This window comes from Herpailurus yagouaroundi, unplaced genomic scaffold (genome assembly GCF_014898765.1).
Source record: "Herpailurus yagouaroundi ecotype Mexico unplaced genomic scaffold, PumYag 308, whole genome shotgun sequence".
NCBI lineage: Eukaryota > Metazoa > Chordata > Mammalia > Carnivora > Felidae > Herpailurus > Herpailurus yagouaroundi.
This window is the reverse complement of record NW_024412525.1, coordinates 6,147,670-6,163,336: the sequence shown is the minus strand read 5'-3', so window position 1 is coordinate 6,163,336 and position 15,667 is coordinate 6,147,670. Positions and strand designations below refer to the sequence as shown.

Below are 15,667 nucleotides of genomic sequence, written 5' to 3'. Positions count from 1 at the left end.
ATCTTTTTTAAGTTTATTTTGAGAGAGAGAGAGAGATGAAGGCACATGAGGGGGGAGGGGCGGAGAGAAGGAGAGAGGGAATCCCAAGCAGGATCCCCACAGCTTGGAACCTGACTCAGGACTTGAACCCACGAACCTGTGAGCTCATGACCCGAGCCAAAGTCAGACTCTTAACCAAATGAGCCACCCAGGTGCCCAACCATCTGAACCATTTTTAAGTGTACAGGTCTATAGTGTTAAATGCATTCACACTGTTGTACACCCAACCTCCAGAACTCTTTCTCTTGCAAAAGTGTAACTATACACATCATTAACTCACTATCCCCTCCCCCCAACCTTTGGCATCTACCATTCTTCTTTCTATTTTTATTTTTATTAAAAAAATTTTTTTTACATTTATCTATTTTTGAGAGAGAGAGAAAGAGTGAACAGGGGAGGGGCAGAGAGAGAGGGAGACACAGAACCCAAAGACTCACAGAGCCTGATGTGAGAGTCAAACTCACAAACCTTGAGATCAGGACGCTTAACTGACTGAGACACCCAGTTGCCCCTATTTTTATTTTATTTTTATTTTTATTTTAGAAGAGAGCACCAGTCGGGGAGAGGGGCAGGGAGAGAGGGAGAGAACATCTTAAGCAGGCTCCACGCTCAGCACGGAATCAGAGATGTGGTTCGGTCCCACAACCCTAGGATTGTGACTTGAGCCAAAGTCAAGAGTGGGAGGTTCATCTGACTGAGCTACCCAGAGGCCCCACTTAACTTTTTTTTTTTTTTAAGATTTTTTTGGGGTGCCTGGGTGGCTGACAGAGAAGCACCTGCTTGGGATTGTCTCCCCCTCTTTCTGCCCCTCTCCCGCTTGCACATGCTCACTCATGCATGCCCCCCCCCCAAAATAAATAAGTAAACCTAAAAAATACCAATTTTATCTTATTTTAAGTAATCTCTATACCCAACAAGGGTGGGGGACTTAAACTCCTGAGTCACATGCTCTACTGACTGAGCCAGCCAGGCATCCCCACTGTCCTTCTTTCTTTCTCTATGAATTTGACTACTCTAGATATCATGTAAGTGGAATTAATGGTCATATTTTTGAAATTAGCTTTCCTATTACAATGGAATCCTTTATATATAAACCCAGCTGCTTGTAACAAAACATTTGGAGCATGCTTTAAAGTTTTGCATTTTGACTTACAGAGGCAGTACAGTGAGAAGATAATTCATTGCTGGTAGACTAAAGAAAAACAGAAGGCAATTCCTTTAGAGCCTATCTTTCTTGTCCAAAGCCAAGGGTATGGCTATGCTTTCTTCCCTATCTAAGCCCCAAACATGTCTTCAGAATCCATCCAGCCCTCCACCTTCCATATTTGCATATTTTATATAAACTGTACGTGTGCTTGAATACTGCACATCCTGTCTTTGGATATAAATGGTGTCTTAATCTATAAAATCAGGAATATTCCTCTGCTCAGGTTTAAATGTAGTTGGTGGCATTTTTCTTTTAATTCTTTTGGTTCACATATTCAGTATCCCATTTAGTACAGTACCTATAAGGCTCTTTTGAAAGCGATACCAACATGGAGGTTTTTCTATATATCTCTAAAGGAGGAATTTTAAGCGTTTAAAGTATGAAGTAGAAAGATGGAAATTAAAGATTTGTTCAAGATGTTAAAGATGCCTTACCTAGTAGGAAGTGCTTAAAGTCATTGAGTCAAGTAGGTACATAAATTTGTGACTTTCGCTCGTATTTTTCTTAGTTACAGACCCTTTAAGAAAAAGCTTCTTTTGAATGGATCAATCATTTTTTTCTTCTTTGTAAGGCTTAATATACTGTCGTCATAATTTGTATGTTATAACATTAACCATTATATTTAAAAATCACTTTGCCTTGAAAAAAACTCAGTAATAACTTTATCAGGTATACACGTGTATGTGTACATATCAGTAAGCATAAAAGTGTAAAAAATATTTACGGTTTTTGTTGATGCACATGTGACACCTCTGTGTAATGAATAATATGGTAGTTTGGCTCATTTTGCTGTGTCATGTGTGTTTGGGAAGTGGGAGGTTTTGTGGGAAAGAGTAGTATTTGAGCTATCACTGAGATGAGCAGTCGGAGAATTGTAGTTTTAAATACTTCCGAACTACACTTTTCATAACAACATGGAAAAGCTTTTTGACGGAGGTGGGGCTTGTCGAATGGTTTCACAGAGTGAGTTCTAATTTTGTTTTTAAACAGAAACAAGTGTTCTGATATCTTAGGAGAATGATCTTCATTAGAGTCTCTTCTTTCTACAGAAATAGAAAGGTGGTTGATTATTCACAGTTTCAGGAATCTGATGATGCTGGTAAGTTTCGTGATTTCAATAAATTGTAAGTTGGACCAACTAATATTGAAAGAATTGCTAACTCAGTGTACTGTTTTATCATGCTTTTAGAATAAGTTTTATCTTTTTTTATTTTTAAACTATATGTAAATTATGTCGGGATTTGTGTCACCCAAAACAGAAGTTGAACTTGCATGGATTTTTACTTTTCCTTAGTAGATCATTGATAATAAATACTTGGATAACTTTTTTCTTAACTGGTTTTGGAGTCAGCTTCAACACGCAGTAATGTTTTCTTACAATATGTCCTTAATCTCATTATTTTCCAGACGCATTTGCTATTCTTTCTGCCTTTTTTAAATCGAATTTCACTTTATAAAGACAATGTGTGTACTTTGGGAAAACTTAGAAGATGCAGAAATGTGAAAAAGAGTAATAACGTACAATCCAACCTCCCAGAAGTAATTCTAACATTTATTAAATGCTGCTAAATATTTGCATGTATTCATTTAATCCTTAGTAGAGCAATCCTATTAAAATGGAATATACTATTATTGTTTCCATTTTACAGATAAGGAAACTGAGGGAGGGATCTTATTCAAGGCCCCTTAGCTGGCAAATGGCCATTTTAACCTTTTGCAAAAAAAGCCTGTGTCTGTCTTTCCTTTTAAAAACATAGTTGGAAGTCTTGCTATAGAATTTTGGGTTCTCTCCTACTCCTATTTGTGTGTATCTTTCTCCTATTATGAAAAGTTATTTGAGAAATTACTATTAATGGTTGTGTGATATTCCATAATGGAATTTATAATGTATCCATCCATTTAATAATTGCTGAAGCTCCTGAGTACTTCCAGATCTCCACTATTATATAAAATGGTATAGTAAACATAACCCATTTTTAAGATTGGTTAATTTTCTTAAGTTCTATAGGACTTTTGAAATTGGAAGTACTTTCCTCAAGTGTCAGAGTATGCTCCATTTAATACTTCAGTTCAAAAGTAATCTACTTGATAACAGTAATTGTGTTAGGATTATAGAATTGTGGGGGTCTTTACATTCTGGAATGCTTGTATTTATTACTGTAATGGTTTTCAAGTAAATATGAAGATGTTGAAACATGGGAATATCTTTAAGAAATTAAAAGGGTAGGATATAAAATGATAAGAGATACTTGGCTATGTATGGGTATATTAAAATACACACATGAGATTAGAAGGGACTGATATAGGAAAGAATTTATTTTTTAAAAATGAAAGAAAATTGAGGGGCGCCAGGGTGGCTCAGTCGGTTAAGCGGCCAACTTGGGCTCAGGTTATGATCTCATGGTTTTGTCGGTTCGAACTCTGCACCAGGCTCTGTGCTGACAACTCAAGAGCCTGGAGCCCACTTCGAATTCTGTGTCTCCTCTCTCTCTCTGTCCCTACCTCATGCACGCTGTGTCTCTCTCTCTCTCTCTCTCTCTCTCTCTCTCTCTCTCAAAAATAAACACTGAAAAATTTAAAAAAAAAAAAATTTTGTGGGAAATCCTACTGCCCCCTCACCGTGTAAATAGCATTAGAGATACTTATCTCCATAAATAGTGGTAATTTATACATGTAAAAATCATAATATTTGAATTTGAAAAATGCTCTGTTTAGATGAAGATTATGGAAGAGATTCAGGGCCTCCAGCTAAGAAAATTCGGTCATCTCCCCGAGAAGCTAAAAATAAGAGGCGATCTGGAAAGAATTCACAGGAAGATAGGTAAGAGGCATTGTTAATCTGTTCCTGCTTACCCTGTTCCCACTTGGCCTTGAGGGTGGTCTCTGATCTCTAAATTGGTGGAATCTCCATTTACTTTGGGAAAGTGCTTATTGTCTACTTAATATTGTTTTGCATATTTCTTATTATCTCAGGCAGTGCTTCTTGAGTCTAGGGGTTAGCCTCTTTAAGGTCATGAGGCTTACTTAGACTCAACCTAGAATCCAAGGTGATCTCCAAGAATGCTTTTGTTCTACCTCAAACCTCTGAACATAAGCAGAAAGATTGTTTAAGTATGTAATTTGTTACCTAAGGTTAGTATTGACATTTTCATTGTAGTGATAGCAAAGAATGAGTGGCCTTTCCCGTTGAGTCACACATCACTGGCAGAATCATAACTAAAGCTTATAGAATCTTCACTTGTATAGATTGCTGAGGTTTGCTGTCTATAATCCTCCTTTGTTCAGATAATTTCCTCATTTGTGGGGCAGTAGAGGAGTTGTGATTTTAACTATACTTGCCTTCTGAGACCAGGATATTGTAATTTTTGCCTCTGCTGTCACAGACCTACACACTCTCATCATACTCCATGTAGCATAATTTTAAGACCTTAATGACGGTGGTGATGGCGATAATGGTGATCGCTACCGTGGATGATTCTTTGCCAGTCTCTCTTATGTGCTAATTTATAATTTATATTCATTATCATTTAATTCTCACAACACCTGTATTAAGGTACTGCTAGCTTAGAGACAGGGTCAGTGATTTATCCAAGGTTATCCAGCAAATGGACCAGCAGGTTTTGGAACCATGTCTGTTGGCCTCCAAAGACCATGTTCTCACCATTGGGCTGTACTGCTTCCAAATATATTACGTCAGAGCAGTTCAAAGAAATACAGTCTTTCTCGTCAGTTCTTCTAAGGTATTTACCTTCAGATACTAAAGTCTTGTAAAATAAAGCCCCACACAAAAGTCTTTCCGTTCTGAATTCACAGAATGCTAAATTTGTAGAAATGACAATATTTACCTCCAGTATTTTCTTTACTGGAAAATTTCAGAAGTGTGGTTTTGAGGAAAAATAAGACAACACTGTGCTGTGGGGAGACAAGTCTTCCATAGTTTTGTAGTATATCTTTAATCCAGTTTTCTGTAGCAGCCCAACTTAGATTCTCTTCCATTATGTTCATTTTTTATATTTCTCTTAGGAATGGATTTCTTTGTGGCCTGCAACCTGTTCTATAGTGTCTCATCGATACAATTAATAGCTAGCCTAAACTTTCCCTTGTTCTAATTGCTTGGTTTTATTTCTTTCCTAAGTGTCAGGAATGGTGGAGATACAGTTTTTATTGCCATTTCTACTAAGTGCCTTGTAAAGTTTATTCCCTCAGACCATTGTTGTCTTGAGTTTTCTATTGATCTCTACTTGTAAAAGTTCGGCTTTCACTTGACTTTATTGTAATGGGACTCCAGGATTAATGGTCTCTATAAACCCAATAATAAAAGAACTAGAGAAAACTATAGTTCTTTGTTATTGTAACTTGTGAATTAAATGCTTACTTTGCATAAAAACATACAGAATGGTCTCAGGTTTCGGCATTACGGTGTATCTTGAATCACATTGCTTAGTAAAGAAATAGGGTTGGTTTTTCTCTTTTTTTCGGGAATCTTGAGTTTGGTAGTTTGTCATTTGAGTGTGGTCTAGATCATAGGAAATACCAGAAGAGATTTACAAGACCTGCTGTTTGAAAAAGCTGTGAAGGCAGTTTTTATGTTGGGTGTTTTCTTTTTTTGTTTGTCAGAATTTCTCATAGAGTCATAAAGTCAGAGCACTGAAGACTGAGTACCAAGTGATTTGCCTGAGACCATACAACTGATTAATGACAAAGACAGGACACGAGAACCCAGATTCCTGAATTAAGATTTTTGAGGACATAAAACGTGCATCTTTGTGACTTAAATTGTTTTATATAACTTTCCTTGGAACCTTGAAGCACTTTTTTCTTATTTTACTTTGCGGTGATTTGAGTGCTCTTATTCTCTCCATGATACAGGGCAGATCTGTGTGTTGATGTTTCTGATGTATAGAAATATTGGAGGCAAGAAAAATCTACGGAGATAGTTGATTTATTTTCATTTTGTTTTAGATAATTTTTTAGGGATATTGTAATTTACACAACTGCACTCCAGTTTCCTTAAATAATTGTGTTTTAGGGGTTTTTTGTGCCTATATTTGGTGCCATCCAAATTTATTTGCCTACTTTCCCGCCATTCATACATGGTGTAATTTATTTTTAGTATTTTTATACTTTGCCTCTGACAACAGAGAATTTTTTATTATTAAATGTTCTTTGAATATTTCATCCATAAAAGAGGTATTCTTCAAGTTCTTCCCCTGTCGGAGATACCAGAGATGTGTGCTCACTTAGATTTTGACCTAAGACTTTTAAACTTTCTCCCTGCTTCCCTTTACAGTGAGGACTCCGAAGAAAAAGATGTGAAGACCAAGAAGGATGATTCTCACTCAGCAGGTAGGAAACAATTTTTAGTGTAGTAGGTGGATTGACTGATGTCTTTATTCACTGGACATTTTAATAGCAGTTTTATAATAATGCCAGGCGCTGTCATAAATACTGACATGACAAAGAGGTTTGCATCTTTGAAGAGCTCAGTGCTGGTGACTTATTGCAGTTGCCGTGAGGGTTTTTTAAACACGCTTATTACAGAAATCCACCCAGGATTTCTGATGCAGTAGGTCACGGTGGGACATTGGGGCTTTGTTTTTTAAAAATATTTACAGATTATTCTAATGCATAATCAACACTGAAAACTATTTGCATAAACAAATAACAGCCATCAAACTGAATAGATTTTAAAGAGTGTGTATAATAGGAAGTGACAGATCTAAGGCGTGTGGCGAGGAACTCTAGAGTGAAGAGCAGACAGAAGATAGTTTTGCCCTTACTTTAGCTCGGGAAGTAGTCCTTTGAAACGGTAGCCACAGAGCAGGCTGTTGGGGTAAGAGTTTTAACTTGAAAGAATTAATAGAGACCCCGTGGCCAAATACAACGTAAGATCCTGATTACTTGCTGTTATTTTTCCAAATTTAACTCTCCTAAGAACTGAGGGTTTATTCTATACTGCCCCCAACCACTTTAGTTTTGACCTACATTCCCATGCTTTTGCTTTCCTGGATGTCCCTCTAAATAGGATTGCTGTTGGCTAATACGTGGAGGGCCGACAGTCCCACTGCATGCACTCCACTGAGCTATTGGCTTTCGTTCCTTTCCAAGTGTGTTATCTGACTGCCTAAGTTGAAAAGAAATAGGTTTTGTATCTTAGAATAATTATCCTTGGGAGTCTTCCCCTCTTCTATTTAAAAATATTTTTCTGGGGTGCCTCGGTGGCTCAGTCCGTTGGGCGTCTGACTTTGGCTCAGGTCATGATCTCGCAGTTTATGAGTTCGAGCCCTGTGTGGGGCTCTGTGCTGACAGCTCAGGGCCTGGAGCTTGCTTCACATTCTTTGTGTGTGTGTCTCTCTCTGCCCCTCCCCCACTCATGCTTTTTCTCTCTGTCTCTGAAAAATGTATAAACCTTAAAAAAAAAGAAAATATTTTTCTAACTTTAGTTTCTAAAAACTGTGAACATAGGGGCACCTGGGTGGCTCAGTCGGTTGAGCGTCTGACTTCGGCTCAGGTCATGATCTCGCGGCCTGTGAGTTCGAGCCCCGCGTCGGGCTCTGTGCTGACCGCTCAGAGCCTGGAGCCTGCTTCGGATTCTGTTTCTCCCACTCTCTGCCCCTCCCCTGCTCACGCTCAGTCTGTCTCTCTCTCCCTCTCTCTCTCTCTTCTCTCACTCTCTCTCTCTCAAGAATAAATAAACATTAAAAAAATTTTTTTTAAATAAAAATAAAAACTGAACATAGATTGAAATGTAATTGATAATTTTAGGGCAACACAATGATACGAGTTTAAAGTAGATGTTCACACCTAAATTCAGCTTTATTGTTACTTAAAACTACATGCTTCAGTTCTTTTCTTTTTCTTTTTTTTAATGTATATTTATTTTTGAGAGGGAGAGAGAGTACAAGCAGGGGAGGGGCCAAGAGAGAGGGAGACCCAGAATCTGAAGCGGGCTCTAGGCTGTAAGCTGTTGGCACAGAGCCTGACGTGAGGCTCGAACTCATGAACCACGAAATCATGACCTTAGCTGAAGTCAGATGCTCAACCAACTGAGCCACCCAGGTGCCCCTCCTAAGTTATTTTCTATGTACTAATGAGTACGTGATATTTTTCAAGTTCGTGCTTTGAATTTTAGCTCCTCTTTTGTATATTTTGTAGGAGTTTTTAGGGATAGAATTTACCCTTTTTGAGTGAAATAAAGCTGAAGGTTATATAGCTCATGCTGGCTTTTCTGGTCAGCTGTCAGATAAATGCACAACTCTTCGATTGTTGCATTATAACTTCGGTATTACAGAGGACAGTGAAGATGAAAAAGAAGATCATAAAAATGTGCGCCAGCAACGGCAGGCAGCCTCTAAAGCAGCTTCCAAACAGAGAGAGATGCTCATGGAGGACGTGGGCAGCGAAGAAGAACAAGAAGAGGAAGACGAGGCACCGTTCCAAGAGAGTATGTAGGCTTGGCTTGTTACTTTGGTCATGACTGTACTTTGTGACCTCGATGGCTTCTGGGTTGTCGTGGATACTAAACATGGCAGCCGGTCCCTTAAATTAGATCCTCGCTGTTAGAAGAGATGACTGTTTCTCATACCTGCTGATACTTTTGAGGTTCACAGACTCTCTTTGATTATGATGTCCATCGTTTGAACTCAAATACTGAATGAGAGCTTGTTAGAACAGTAGTTACACGGTGGGTGTTGTGATTAGGATTGGCGTTTTGGCCTGGGAGTGGAAGGGGTAGACCTCGTCCCCCAGCAAAAGCGTTCATAGCAGAATCTAGATGCTTCACACATGACTCAGCTTTATTGATTCTGTGTATTTTTGCTTTGTGTTTAGCTTTCTTGTTTCATTGGTTCATGGTTGGACCAGCACACACCCAACTGGTGCCGTTTCATTTCCCCGGTCTCCCCAGTACTACAGGGGGGTGATGGAACTACCAAAAGTTATTTGGTGGCTGCGGTTTTTATTCAGATTAAATGGTATCTGTTCCCGTTCTCAACCGACTCTTCAAACAAGTCAGTGGCGTCACCTGCGTGTGCGGGCTAAGCCCGCTGTACACGTGGGGCTGACGACGACTCCAGCCAAATGGGTAGCACAGCTGCCGGCAGAATCCGAGAGTGTTTATTTCCCAGATCCCGTCCTCCATTCGTGCCTAGCACGGTCTCCCTTTGTTCACTTGGAAGGATGTGTACGTTAAGCTGGACGTTGAAATTCTTCTTTCCTCTCAGAAGATTCCGGCAGCGATGAAGATTTCCTCATGGAAGATGATGATGATAGTGACTATGGCAGTTCAAAAAAGAAAAACAAAAAGATGGTTAAGAAGTCCAAACCTGAGAGAAAAGAAAAGAAAATGCCCAAACCCAGGCTAAAGGCTACAGGTGAGTGGTGCAGAAGTGAAATTAAATTACCGCTTTGAAAAGTTTCAAGAACCAATACACTTTTCTCTACAGAAATTCTTCATTAGGGGTTGGCAGTGGCCACATGCCTAACAAGAATGAAGGAATTCTGAAAGGACCGTCTTCCACAGTTGGAAGTATCCCTTATTTGATTATTAATAAGACTCTAGCCCCTGCAAGAGTCTGGCGGCTCAGCCCTGTTCTTCAGCTCCTGCCTTCCGTGGCAAGTTTTGGCGGCCACCTGTTCGTGTCAGGCACAGTGCTGGAAACGTTGCATCAGGATAGCTGTTCCTGCTCTTTTTCCTCACCGACATCACAATCCCAGCAGCTAGTAAAGACTTGAAATTGTGAAAATGCACACCTGTAATCCTATTTCAGTTCTCTGTTCTGATCCGTGCGCGGTCCTTTGTGCTAGCCTAACGAAACCACACTTGGCAACGTGGATTCGGTTTCTTTGAGCCCTTGTGGTTTCTGCCAGATATTCCCCTTTCATAGCTACTTTGTTATTTAACTCAAAGTTCAATTTGCTTTGTTTTTTCTGGCAAATAGAACTGGTGATTTTTACATTTTTTTCACTTAACCACTTCTTACCATTAGGAATTGTGGAACGGTCTGGGGCACGTGGGTGGCTCAGTTGGTTAAGCATCCATCTCAGTTTTGAATCAGGATGCTCAGGTCATGATCCCACGGTTTGTGAGTTCGAGCCCCATGTGGGGCTCTGCACTGACGATGTGGGCCTGCTTGGGATTCTCTGTCTCCCTCTCTCTATGCCCCTCCTCCACTCACTTTCTCTCAAAAATAAATAAACATTTAAAAAAAAAAAAAAGAGGAATCCTGGAACTGTCAAAAGGTATGTTATTTGATGAGAGCGCCTGGCTGGCTCAGTTGGTAGAGCATGGGCTCTTATCTCAGTCATGAGTTCAAACCCCACTTTGGGTGTAGAATTTACTTAAAATCGGGGCGCCTGGGTGGCTCAGTCAGTTAAGTGGCCAACTTTGGCTCAGGTCACATCTCTGTCGCAAAATAAATAAAACTTAAAATTTTTTCTTTAAAAATAATAAAATAAATGATACATCCTTAGAAAATTTTTTTAAGAATTTGATGGCTTTAGTTTCCACTCACATTGTTGTATCCATTCTTCTTGACCTCCCCCCCTTTTTTTTTAATTTGAGAGAGAGTGCACAAGCAGGGGAGAGGGGCAGAGGGAGAGAGAGAGAGAGAAAATCTTAAAGTAGGCTCCTTGCTCAGCATGGAGCTCAGTTCAAGGCTCCATCCATCCTACAACCCGGGGATCACAACCCGAGCTGAAATCGAGAGTCAGATGCCCAGCCCCGACCCACTTTTTATTTTTTTTTTTTAATTTTTTTTTTTTCAATGTTTATTTTTTGGGACAGAGAGAGACAGAGCATGAACGGGGGAGGGGCAGAGAGAGAGAGACACAGAATCGGAAACAGGCTCCAGACTCTGAGCCATCAGCCCAGAGCCTGACGCAGGGCTCGAACTCACGGACCGCGAGATCGTGACCTGGCTGAAGTCGGACGCTTAACCGACTGTGCCACCCAGGCGCCCCCCGACCCACTTTTTAAACAAAACCTTTATCAGAAACAACTTTTCATTTCACAAACCACTAAGTATAGTGTGCAGTTTCTGTAGCATCCTGTTTCTTTATTAGAAACATTACTGCAAACATAACACCACGGTGTTGGCAAAAGTGATTGGGAACCAGTGCCCACCTCGATTTTTTTTAGTCAGTTAGGATGTTGTCTTGATAGATTTTATTCTTCTAGTTTTGTTTATGGCTGATTTTTATTAAAGACCTTTTCTTCTCTTCTCTTCCCTTCCCCAAATTGGTATTTGTTTTCTTTTCAGTGACTCCAAGCCCTGTGAAAGGCAAAGGGAAGGTGGGTCGCCCCACAGCTTCCAAGGCATCAAAGGAAAAGACTCCTTCTCCCAAAGAAGAAGACGAGGAACCAGAAAGCCCTCCAGAAAAGAAACCCTCTGCCAGCCCTCCACCTGAGAAATCTGGGGATGAAGGGTCTGAAGATGAAGCCCAGTCTGGGGAGGATTAAAAAAGTGATGATGGTTTGGGGAGAGATTTTATTAAAAAAAAAAAGAGAAAAAAAAAAAAGAAAAAAGAAAAAGGGGGAAAAAAAACTTACTTAAGATAGAACATGGTTTTGGCTATGGCTTGACTCATGGGCTTTCAATGCTTTTTCCCTTTTCTTGAAAATAACATTCTCTGTCTTTCTCTCTCTCTCTCTCTCTCTCTTTTTTCCAAGAAAACCATTGTATGTTTAATTTACTTTTTTGTCTTTTGGTCTTTTCTTTGCCGTCACCCCTCTTTCCCACCCCTTCCCAATGAAAGCCATGTCAAAGTAATCACTGGATTGACTGCTTCATCTTTTTATTTTTAATGGAAGGTATACCACAGTTGTAAAGCAATAAGATTTGAGGTGAACGCTATGGAAATTTTGCTTTTTGCTAAACGGTAGCAAGTTGAACCCTAATCAAAAAACATAGAAGGGGTTTAGTTAAAAATGATTGCTTCTTTCTCTACCTGGACTTAAAAAAATCAGTTGTCATCTAATACAAGTTTATATGTCTATATACACAAGTATAGATGTCTACAAAAAATCATGATGTTACACTTCCACTGATGGGGCAGGTAGGAGATAAAGCTGAATGCTGAATTCTGAATTGTTACTAAAAGTATTCATATTTTTTACCGAGGGAGCAGGGCAGGGAATGGGGTCACCTGACCTTGTGTGAGGGGGTGGGTTTGTTTTGTTTTGTTTTATTTTGTTTTGTTTAATTCCGTCACCTGTTATCTCAAAGAGACCGGGAGCCAGTGATCCTTTTACCCTGCTACAGTCTTTCAGGAACTTTAAAAAAAAAAAAAAAAAAGCAAACAAAAAAACACAAGGGCCACCAAAACTTAAGTCACTCTTGATTTCCTATTTCATTCTCTAGTGGTTCATGTTTTTAAATATATATGTATCTATTCTGTTTCTTGGATAAAATTTTACCAAGGATCAAAAAAACCCACAAAAAACAAAAACAAACCTAGAATTTAAATGGCAAGATCTATACACCAGAGTGGATTTCTTCTTAACTGACAATGTTTAGGTTTTAAGCAAATAAAGTACCAATTAATGTGAAACTCAATCACAGAGACTTGAGATTTTTCCTTTATGAAAACCGAAAATTGAAATTCTTTTATGCCGTAAGTGTGCATTCAGATCCCATGAACCATGCTCTGTTTTTATTTGGGGAAAGAACATTTTTCTCTTCATACACCTGCCTTCCCATTTCTCCGCAGACACATGAAGCGCATCTCTGGGCTTCCCGCTACTATGTGGGGTACCACTGCTTACCCACCCGAGAGCCTGCCAGCTCTGATTTCTCCTGGCTCCTTTCTTCACTTCATATTCCCTGCTTGATTGGGAGTCTGTTAAATGCTGCTCCCACACTCTTTGATTTGCTTTTGTCTTTCTGCTGGTGCCCCTTTTGCGTAAAGCCAAAGTGGAAGGGGCTCAGGGCTAGAGAAACCATGTGTTTAGGAGGCCTGTGTGCACCGAGAATAGACTTTACATGCCTTATGAAAGCAGTCAGGACAGGGGTCCGTAGGTTGGATCCTCTGCATCCTGATACCATGAGCTAAAGGGAGCAAGGTTTAGGGGTCTTAGTGTGCTACTAAGTTGAAAACATGGTTGAGGTTTAACCTCTGCCTTCTTATCTAGGTTTGCTGCTTCGATATATCCTATGCGGTTTTCCTTCTATCTTTTAAGTTAGAGCATGTTTTTCTCTCAGACGACGTGGCTTTCTTGCAGATGTTCCTAGGACAAAAGGTTATTTAAGGAATATTTTTACTCTGATTTTTAAGACACTTTAAGGACTATCCTTCCTCTGTGACTTTTTAAAATAGCGCCCAGTGGCAGAGTCATTTCACTGCCGGGCACTGCGTGTGTTAAAGAATGGATTTGGAGATTTTAGTACTTGGCCAAAAATGCAAAACTTGAACCTAAGTAGCGGTTGGATTATTACCTTCCACGATGGTTAACTTTATAGTTGTGAACTTTGTAATGAGGGTGTTAAAGATTATTCTATTTGGTTTAGTGGGTTTGTTCAGGTAGCCAATTTTAACAAGAAGGTTTGTGTTCATACAGTAACAGACCTATCAGTGTTTCCACCATGCACTTCTGTTTTTAGGGGTTTATAACTTTAAGTCCTACATTCCTAGTAACATTTGGACTTTTCTTAGGTTATGTTTCGTGAAGATTGGGGTGCGGGGGGGGGGGTCTTTTAAAACTTTAGCCTCTGTATTTTATGTAACACAGTCTCTTTATATATTAATCTGCACTAACATCTCTGTGATATACGCTCATTCTTTAGAGGTAATCCTGACTTCTAGGTTATTTTGTGCATTTGGTTGGGATCCCTTTTTTAAAAATTAATTGATGAGATTGAAAATGTCTTCTATATTTCTAATGGACTAGACAAAAGGATCTGTGTCCCCAAGTGAGACAGGCTCTGAATGACCTTTGTTCTCTCCGCTTTTTATCGATGATTTGAAAACGCTCCAGTCCTCCCTTCAAATCATGCATGCGTATAGGAGGACGACTGTTGGTGGCTCAACTGGAAACAGGTGCTCAATAGTCAGGTTTGATGGCGATGTCAGGACAAGGTAGAAGCTGTTAGTGACTGGCCGTTGGCACCACCCTTGACTAACCCCCTGTGTTTCCCTCCAGCGCGCCTGTGGCGAAGTGGCCGTGGCGTCGTTCAGGGTCTCGTTTGCAGTGCTCAGGAAGTGGGACGTACACTTGGAAGGTGCTTGTTTGCCATTACCTGGATTCTGTTCGCTCTGTTAGGTTTACCTCTGGAGCATGGATTTCGGCAGCTGTGCTGACACTACATTCTAGTTCTTAAGACCCTTAATTTCCAGACTTCCCTCCCCGACAGACACAGCTAGAAATGGGCGGCTTCCATCTTCTTAAACCCGTGACGTTTTCATCCCTCCCCACCTCAGATTGGAATCAATGGAGCGGGCCCAGAGATGACACTTGAGTTTCGGTGATGGTAGATTTGTCCTGCTTTTTGAAACCTCTCTCCCTTTCATATCCCCACTGCCGGTGGAGTCCATGAAGTGAAATGAGTGGGTGTGTCCTCCTTTAGGGAGGTAACAGTGGAAGACTTAATCCGATTTCCCACAAGGGAGCTTGGATACTGATTGTTTGTTTGTTTGTTTGTTTGTTTTTCACAGTACCTGGTTTGCCCCATTTCAGTCTTCAGTACTTACTCTTGGCACTGGTTGAAATAGCATTTTCTTACAAGTAGCTAATGAAGAGTGGAATCTGAGGTTATGATCCAGTAGAGTTTTTGACACTTGTGGAAATGGTCAGCCAGACTGAACTTGAGCTTTTTTTTTTTTTTTTTTTTTTTTTTAACTTTTCTTCTTTTATCCAGGAACATTCAAGTAACAGGTGGATTTTAAGGGTACTGGTTGGAAGAAGGAACTGCTTTTCTCTAAACCAGTTTAGGAGATGCTTTGAGAGTAGTAGTAAGGCAAGAACAGAATCTACCAGGAGCAACAGGGAAAGCTTTATAAAAGATCATGTGGCCATTGTTGTTCTAAAGAGTGGGAGTTTTGATTTGAATAGTTCTTTCTGTTCCTGCATCGCCAGTAGCTGCACTGTGAAGAAACTGTCACCTTAGGCATTTGGGAAGGACAGAACCTGGCCTCTGGCCTTTAATGGCATTCAGACAGATACTTAAGAGGAACAAGTAATAAATGTTCCCCGCCAAGGGAGGGGGAGAATAAAACAAGCCGTATGCTCTCGAGGTTAGAAAATTTGTCTTTTTCTGTGTTCATAGAGCTGGGTTTATTTGAAAAGGGAGTTAGTTTGAATATTGGGACATCAGGCTACCTATAGCAAAGTTTTAGTCTGCAACCTATTTTCCCCTCGTCTTGGGCTGAACTTGATACAAAATGACTTTCTGAATCCCAAATCGCTAAGTTAACACTTTTTTTCAA

General features: G+C 39.9%; 1 protein-coding gene across 1 annotated transcript in view; it reads left to right on the top strand.

Moving 5' to 3' along the window:
• NUCKS1 (nuclear casein kinase and cyclin dependent kinase substrate 1) overlaps positions 1 to 15,362 on the top strand; it is a 29,861-nt gene extending 14,499 nt beyond the window's left edge. Inside the window, exons 2-7 of the mRNA XM_040462226.1 lie at positions 2,296 to 2,345; positions 3,962 to 4,067; positions 6,537 to 6,592; positions 8,538 to 8,690; positions 9,469 to 9,618; positions 11,506 to 15,362. Of these exons, the coding sequence (XP_040318160.1) occupies positions 2,296 to 2,345; positions 3,962 to 4,067; positions 6,537 to 6,592; positions 8,538 to 8,690; positions 9,469 to 9,618; positions 11,506 to 11,705 (715 nt within the window). The 3' untranslated portion in view covers positions 11,706 to 15,362. The remainder of the gene's footprint in view (positions 1 to 2,295; positions 2,346 to 3,961; positions 4,068 to 6,536; positions 6,593 to 8,537; positions 8,691 to 9,468; positions 9,619 to 11,505) is intronic.
• Positions 15,363 to 15,667: the final 305 nt, after the last annotated feature.